This window comes from Poecilia reticulata, linkage group LG2 (assembly GCF_000633615.1).
Source record: "Poecilia reticulata strain Guanapo linkage group LG2, Guppy_female_1.0+MT, whole genome shotgun sequence".
NCBI classification, from domain to species: Eukaryota; Metazoa; Chordata; class Actinopteri; order Cyprinodontiformes; family Poeciliidae; genus Poecilia; species Poecilia reticulata.
The window spans coordinates 18,149,785-18,158,400 of NC_024332.1; the positions used below are offsets into that span (position 1 = coordinate 18,149,785).

Sequence of the window (8,616 nt, forward strand, 5' to 3'; positions counted from 1 at the left end):
AACTGAAGTCAATCTATTCACCCATCGTTGTTCAACCGCTTATCTGGGATCAGATTGCAGCAACTTATTTGAAACTTCCTCAACAGGCGCCTGGGCAAAGTTTATTCTATCTTATTTGCACATGGATTGTTTTTAGGGTTTTTTTTCCACTCACTAAACTCGTGATCCCTTGTGAGGGATGAATTTTATGTCTTGTTCTAGTCCACATATACGCTTGCTTCCTGACTTCTTCAGTTACAAGAGGACAGCTTTAACCACGAGCGTTCATACCCAACAATAAAATCCATCATAAATGAACCGATCTCTGTTTATCAAACAAACACAGAGCTACAACACATAGTCCACTGCTGCATGAGTGGAACATCAAAAAAGGAAATTAAATCTAATCCGCCCTGTGTGGATTGTGTTTGGAGTACTAGCAAATGCAGATAAGCATATCTCAGACCACTTTTGAAGAAGGCCTAAATGAAAACCCTCCTCATCACTGTTTCGGTGCAATCACACGGCGCACAGGAGACGATGGAGCCAGGGGCTTCATTTGCTCTTGTTGTGCATGAACACATTCAACAGGCACACTTTCATTGTCTGCTCTATTGAGAAATTAACTCATCACAAGCTTCAGCTACCATATGCAGAAAATCATCACATCGTTTTCCCTTGAAGGCGAGAGGTTGGTGACTGTTGTGAGGTTGGAGACTCATTTGCACATACAAAATCTATCTGCTAATACACATGCCTCTCCCCTCACTAAAACCTGCTGTCGTCTGTGAGCCTGCTGAAAGCAGTGGATAAAAAGAAGACAAAGTTTTAAAGAAAAATAAAAAACAAAGACAAGCAYAGGATTTATGCTTAAGCTGGTCACTTTAAATGTTGCTGTAGATCAGCAGCAATATTCCAGCTTTGCAGTCGACTCTCCTCCTGGTCCAATGTGAATTTTGTTTCACTCCAAATTAGAAGAAACTTTCAGCTACAGATCCCTGATTGCTAAACCCCCGTTTGCATTTGAACACTGCCTGGCAAAATATGAGCGTTCTGTCAGAATATAATTAAATTAACATCATAACAGGACATCCTAATTCTATTAAGCAGCAGGATCTGCACCTTCCCCATAACTTCCAATCAGAACATAATCATTAGCCCATATCTTTATGTCTGATCTTGTGGCACCTACCAGAGCCTTTGACTTCACGCACATAGTTGCTAGGAAACCACCCAGTCTTGCCGTTGAGTATCCCCTCCCACCAGCCGCCCTCCTCCTGACGGGTCACGCTGATGATGTCACCCTTGGTGAAGGTGAGCTCATCCTCATTGGTCTGCTGGAAGTTGAAGCGAGCCTTCACCAGCAGCTGCTGTCCGCTGTTTTCTGACATGTCCTGTAGAAGTGCAAAATTAAAAATAAACACAGAGCTCATGCGTATTTAAATCGAAAAAACAATTTTTTTATTTTACTTGTTAAAACAGCTGTTTTGTTTAAACTTTGTATTAAGCTGAATATTAAACACTAAGTTTTGAATTTTAATAAAAAAAAAAAAAAAAAACTTCCTTTGTCGTGTGCAAACCTTACCAGACTTCGAAACTGGTTCTGCAGCAGCTTGGAGGATCGGCCCAGTGAAGCCTGAGAAGACAGCGACTCAAACGACTTGATGCGGTGGGCGGAAGAGTGTCGGGCGCACACTGAGTCACTCCCCACGCCGATATCTAGACAAATACGGCAGAGCATAAATAAAACAGAGCCAGTATCTGCAGTCAGCCCCCACACACTGCTTTGCAGTTCTTTCATAAAAAACTGGCTGCTCTCTCCTCATGTGACTCGTGCACACACACAYGGTGCACATGTTTCAACCAACCTGCAGTGACTTTRTTCAGGGCCACCAGACTGATCAGCACCTTGGAGAAGTTCAGGCCCAGCAGAAGGTCACTGGCCTCGAACGGCTGTGGATGATAAGAGGACAAAACATGAGCAAATTTAATTTGCCTTTGTAAAATAAGGCACCTCTGCACTGCAGCTGGAGTTTATTCATCACCCTTCATAGAAACAGAACAGGAAACATGAGTGCTCAGCAGACCCATGCATTAATCTACAGCAGCTATAAAGAGACACATTTAGCAGTGTTACATTTTAACWTGAATGAAAAGCATTTCCTGTATGCACAAAAGGATCATGTCATCAATCATGGCTATATTCAAATTCATTGTGGTTTAATATGTAAAGGCATGCGTCAGATATCGCAACACAAACCTAGTAATGACAAATTTTTTTTAAATAGAAACTGAAAGAGCAAGTCAGGTAATTGGTTCTAAACTTAAAGTAACCTTAAAGTTTACCTTACTCTTTACTATGTATTTTAGCAAAAAATATAAAAAAAACAATTATTTTCATAACTTGTTTATGATCCACAAATAAACACTTAAAAATGTCTATTTGGGATGAAAGCAAAAGTTTTCATCCCATTTCTACTCATATTTTGTCATGATACAAACTCAAACATGAATATATTTCATTATGTTTCTATGTGACACTTCAACAAAAAAAATWGAGCATAACTATGAAGTGGAAGAAAAATTATACAAAGTTTTCATATTTCCATATCATTTCTACTCTGCCTGCCTGAGCTATAAGTCTTATAGGGTGCATCTTTACCAACTTTGCAAATACGACTCTCTACTTTACATAAAAGCTCAATCTGAATGGACGGAGACCACTGGTGAAGAGTCTTGATACAGCTTCTAAATTGGATTTAGGTCTGGACTTCGAGTCGATCTTTCTGACACATTGAAATAATTTTTTMCAGATCGTCCTGCTTGAAGGTGATGGAGTCTTTGTCTGCCTCTAGCAGGTTTTCATCCTGAATTGCCTTATTTTTAGCTTCATATAATGAATCCTATCAACTCTGACYAACTTTACTGAAGAAAAACATCCCCCACATCCTGATGCTGCCAGAAAAATGTGTCGTTTTCAGTATGATGTACAGTGATAAAAAAGGCTTGATATGAGAAACTGGTGAAAATGAAACCAGGCAAGAAACACTGTAGAGGTCAGATTTACAGAGACAAGGATCTAAGCCATAAACCAACCCAGTGCAAGAACTAAATAGTGTCCTGAAAGATGAATAACATGAAAGGGTTTCCACTGCAAACATTACCTTCCTACCACAATTGTTGAAAACACAAAAGGTTCACAACAGATGTTTCTCTTTTCACTTTTTTTTTGCTTAGGATAATTTTTTCTTCAATGCTAGCAGAACTCTGGAGAACTTGACTGTGCTGAGGAGGTGATTCAGCCATTTGATCAAAGGGTGTGGTCCTTATTTATATTTCTTAAAAAGAAAGTAAAATGGGCTGAAATTKGAGCTTTATATCCAAGAGTTGCAGGACACCAGCCCTTGAGGACTGGGATTTCCCAACCCTGCTCTGTGTCATGTTTTTATTGAAAAATAAAACTCTTGTTTCTTCAATGAATGGCCTATTTTAAAACTTTTTTCATATATAAGGAGCACCGCATTATAAGAAGCATAGACGGTACAGTAGAGGCTTGAGTTACGTTATGCATCCACTAGTTGGAGCTGCACTAAAAGGGAATGTCAACAAAACAGTCCGACTCCGGTCGGCGAGAAGAGCCTTCCGCAACTGGGCCGGGCGTGGCCGGACGATGGTGACCCTTCTCCGTTCGCCCACAGCATGTTCGTGGAGAACGTGGTGCTAAATGACCTGCAGACGACCTGATTATAGACGGTCAGTAGGTAGATAGGTCAGTCAAACTTTATTAAAAGATTACAAACCAGCGTTCTGACAACTATCCCAGCATGCACCGTGCGCTGCTTCTTCTTCTACGGGGGAACATGAAGTCGGCGGCTGCTTACCGTAGTTGCTAGACCTGTTGTGGCTCAATATTGGTCCATATATAAGGCGCACCRTCGGCTTTTGAGGAAATTGAAGATTTTTAGGTGCACCTTATAGTGCGGAAAATAATGGTAGTTAAAATTAAAACCAGTAGGCCGTACCTCAACCAAAACCAGAAACTGGTCAGGAACAACATGCTTGATGCACTCATATAAATAGCATAAACAATAAAAAAGACAATTATAAGGAGAATCATGGTCCTCAGACAGAGGAAAAACATTACTAAGACAAGAACTGAAACTCATGTTTTAGGTATGATTTATATAGATTAAAACATGAAAAGTGTAGCAAAAAAAAAGACAGTAGTACTAATTGCAGAAATGCAACTAATATCTGCATGATATTCATCACGATTTYGTTCTTTCCTCCCAGTAAGAATGAATGGAGGTGATTGTAAATGTGGTTGAGCGCGACTCTCTTCTCTCTTCCTCTGTAACGTTATGTGATGAGTYGCTCTCACTTCACTGACCAAAAGAGAGTTATGAGTCTCATTCATCTTACATTCAGACATCCTGAGGGGAATGCATCAGTGACTGTGTTTTAGTGGGAGTGTGTCGAGCAAACGCAAGTGATGTATGTTTGTTCAAGAGCTGGATGACTTTTAGCCTTTATCTGAGTAAGAGAAGCCAAGCTAGGGATAGTGAGGCTCCCATTTTCAAGATGTTTTCAAAAAGCAGGCTCTTTTAATACAAATAAGACGGAGTAACAGTTCAAACTCCTAGATGCTTTTTAGAGATGCATCTAGAAATAAGACCGTGACAGCAATCACTAGATTTTCCCCCTGAAAAGCCCTGATTAGTGATTTTTTTAGTCAGAAATTTAAAAAATGCATTTATTTGGGGGGGTGGGGAGGGTTGGAGAATGCAACATATAAAACTTGTCAATTTATTTCAGTTTTCTTCAAAAATTTCATAAACACTTGTACTGCAATAGCAGGGAAGTGGTGTTAATGTAAGTAACCAGGTCTGAAGGTGTTTTAGACATTTATGAAAAGAACAAGGAAACTAATTTCTGACTTTAAGAGAGGYTTTTAGTGAGTTTTCATGTTTTCAAAGAGTTTCAAACATTTTTGCTAAAACAAAGAGGCCTGCTGGGCTGTTCCACAGATCAAAATCGGAAAAAAAAAGAAAGTACAAAAACACCTGAGGGGGGCTTTCAAGTTATCCAGGAAAGAAGCACGAGTGGAAAACATATTTATATTCTCAAAGAAAAAAACTTGAGTTCATGTTGGAGCGTTACAAAATTTAAGCAAGAAGCAGTCAGTGAAATTTGTTGCAGTGGAAACACCCTCAACGTTCCCCCTTCTGTATGACCTAGCCAGCTGTTACAAATTTGGTTATGGATTTTCCCCAGAACTGAAAAGCGCAGACAATAGAGTAGCAACCAAAGGATCACCATCGYTTTTTTGAGACAACAGCGGTTTCAATCGCCAATTAGAAACAAGCTGAAATTAGCAGGCCTGTTGGTAAAATAAACAGCATGCTGTAGACCTGCAATCAATACAGATAACACRATTACACAACAAGCTAGTCTCCATTTGCAAATAATCTGATGTTATTTTACAAAGAGCAAAATTGCAGGTAAGCTGTTARGTATTTTTTTTAAGGTTTTGTGGTAGAAGTCACCTCGATTCAACAATAGCTGGACATGAAAAAGTGTGTAWGCTGCCTAAAAGTGAAAACATGTTCGGCTTGGTTGAACTGTTGCATGACGATACTTTAAAACGTCTAGAAGCAACACAAACACTGTGATGTTTCCATGTTTACACTGATAACAGAGTCCCCACAACTCAAACACTGGAGGCATTTTTACCCCTTTATTTTGTCTGATTTACAAAGCAACAGCTCTTAATACGCAACAAATGATGAGCATTAAAGATTAGTGAGGTAATAAGAATGACTAAGATTACAAGCTTAGACTTGTCTCTTGTTCTCCAGCATCACAGTGAAGAGCGGCTCCTTGAGCGCAGGTTCAGACAACAGAGGAACACCCAACTCTGACTCAACGTGCGAATAATTAGAGAAATGTGTGCTTGACACCATGTGGTTTACAAAGTAAGGGACAGAAAATATACAATTCTGTTCCAAGTTCACATTTAGTTATACACAGTCGCTATTTTCACCCAGTTTTAATACAGAATTTAAAAGACGAAGCCAAATTAGTGCAATAGTTTCAAGGTGCCTAAAAACAGAAGATTCCTCAATGACCACTTGATCATATATGAATACCAGAGGTGGTGAAAATATGCTTATTTTTGTTTCAGCTAATATTGTAAGTATTAAGTCTAAGCTTTTCATCATGCCAGAAGATTTAAAAATGAGTGTGGTAGACAAAATTTCTTGTGAATAAAAGCAGAAAATGGCTGCATTTGTAAAGACACACCGATTTTGGTTAAACTTTACAAATAAATGGCAAAGTTTGCTTTAAGATCCAACAAAAAATTAAAGTATGACATCAGTGGCGTCCAAACCTTTAACCTGTTGGACAAAACTGTGCAGTTAAAGCTACAATATGTAACTTTTATACGTTAATTAAATGTAATGCTACATTATGTTCAAACTAAACTAAACTTGTAACAATTTAATACAAGAAACTAGATTTTTCTTTTGTAGAAAAACTGATCTGTATTTCATGTTAGTGTCTTGCACTTATAATATTTGAGGATCAGTTGACATGTTATTCTCATCAACAAGAACAAATTGTGAATCACCTTTTTTTTTAATCAAAATGCTTGTTGCCAACTATGAACTTCTTGTGCTGGTCAGTCAAATTTGTACCACCCTTAAACCGCATGAAGAGGGCCACACAAAATCATTCTGAGGGCCACAAATGGCCCTGAGGGCCACACTTTGGACACCATTGCACTATATGATTTTTCCCACTGATGCACCAAAGCAGGACCCAGGAATATTTACAATTATGTTCATTTGAGATTAAACAGCAGACTGTGAACATGCACGGTTGATTGTGACCAAATTATTGCAATAAAAATATTTTTAGTGTTGATTATATTTTTTAGCAACTKTCAGGAGCCAAGACTGAAATTGCACAAAAGTACACTAATGGCAAATGTCTCTAACCTTTATTTTCTCTCTCTCTGCCTCTTGCTTGTTGATGTAAACACAGACCATACATTAGGAAATAGTAGTTTTAATAAATTTGGTTAAAAAGAACATTTTGGGGGATGKGAGGGGTCTTCAATATTTGAAATCCCAGTCATCCGTAAGGTCTGAAAATTGGACATATTAAAATATTATTTTATAAAGAAGAAAAAACTAAACGAGGAGAAATTATTCAACTTTGAATATGATAAAATGGTTCCAGCTTACATGCAATCAGCTAAAACTATAATATGAATACTTGGCTTTTAAAATTTAAAATAAAGCTGACAAATTCACCACAGCCAACAATGCAAAAACTTCTGAACCACAGATAAATTGGCTTATCTTGTTTAAGTTWCTTGATGACATTCTGAGATTTTAACTTTTGGAGACGAAGATATCAGCGGATGCTTTTCTCAAAATAATTTGACACGTGTCAAAATGGGACACAGCTGCGTGTTTTCCCACAGGTGATGAAAGATCGGTTTGTAATTAATCAACAGGTAGATGCTTGGGTGAAGGTAACTACCCACAGKCACAGGAGAGGTCATGGGAACAATAAAGAGAAATTCTTATGGTCAAAACTACAAGAGGTTATGAGGTCGGCATGAGCAGCTGCACAAGTGTCAGGCACAAATACTGAACCAAGTATCCAAATTAGAYGTAAAGCAGATCATTCATTTCCATGAGCAACATATACAAACAGGTAAATTAACTCCACTAACAGGAAGCTGACCGAGCTGTAAAAGCAAAGCATCATTCTATGCGTTTCTCACATATTTTAAGCAATTCCTCTTATCTGTCACCAAAGCTAACAGAGGTCAGAGCCAGCAGAGCTCCGACTGCTCATTTTGGCTCAGCAGACGGTGAGCGGCTGACTGCCAAAACACAAATTACTGTAATCCTGCTTTACCGACCTCACTAAAAAAGGTCACACATATCTGATCAAAATCTCGCATGCAAGAACCCATTAAGTGTAAAAGACCAAGACATGACTCCAGTTTTAACAGACAATTGTGAATCCCTTTGTGGTAAAGTGATTGAGTTGGCACAAGGGCACACACTTAGGAGAAATTTGAAAGGATGTGCTCCATTTCTCTACGCTACACTCTACCTGAGGGAACCCTGTGGTTTTCCTACCATCTCTACCAACAGACTTTAAGCCACAGGAGCGGGTCTGAAACTGTGCTACGATACCCCAGTTATGAGGGGAGATTAGATATGGAATCACATTGGCAAAAATCTGCAGATTATTTCTCAACAGCGCTTGTCAAGACCTGGCCCTGCAGCACGCAAGGACAAACGCAGACCTTTACCAATAAAATAATCACGCACACTGCCTTCGCCTCTCTTGCATTCTGTGTTGTCCAACTTTTAATTTGCATGTTTCAAAAACTCAGTGTGACAGTGCTCTGTGCTGCTCTTCTGGCTCAGTGGCCAGAGGCTCTGCAGGGAGAGGCAACGCTGAGGAACACTGAGCTGCATTGTCAGACTGGTTCAATGACCCATCTATGCACTGGCCAATACACAGAGATAAACAACACTCTGTCCTTAATTTGCTTTAGGCTGTGGTAGCATTCCCATTGTATTTCTATACAGAAACCCAATACATTTC

The 8,616-nt window shown here is 39.1% G+C and overlaps 1 protein-coding gene across 1 annotated transcript in view; it reads right to left on the reverse strand.

The window, feature by feature from the left end:
• Positions 1-8,616, reverse strand: part of arhgef7a (Rho guanine nucleotide exchange factor (GEF) 7a) — a 28,572-nt gene that overhangs the window by 13,198 nt on the left and 6,758 nt on the right. Inside the window, 3 exon segments of the mRNA XM_008434467.2 lie at positions 1,172-1,373; positions 1,565-1,698; positions 1,848-1,932. Of these exon segments, the coding sequence (XP_008432689.1) occupies positions 1,172-1,373; positions 1,565-1,698; positions 1,848-1,932 (421 nt within the window).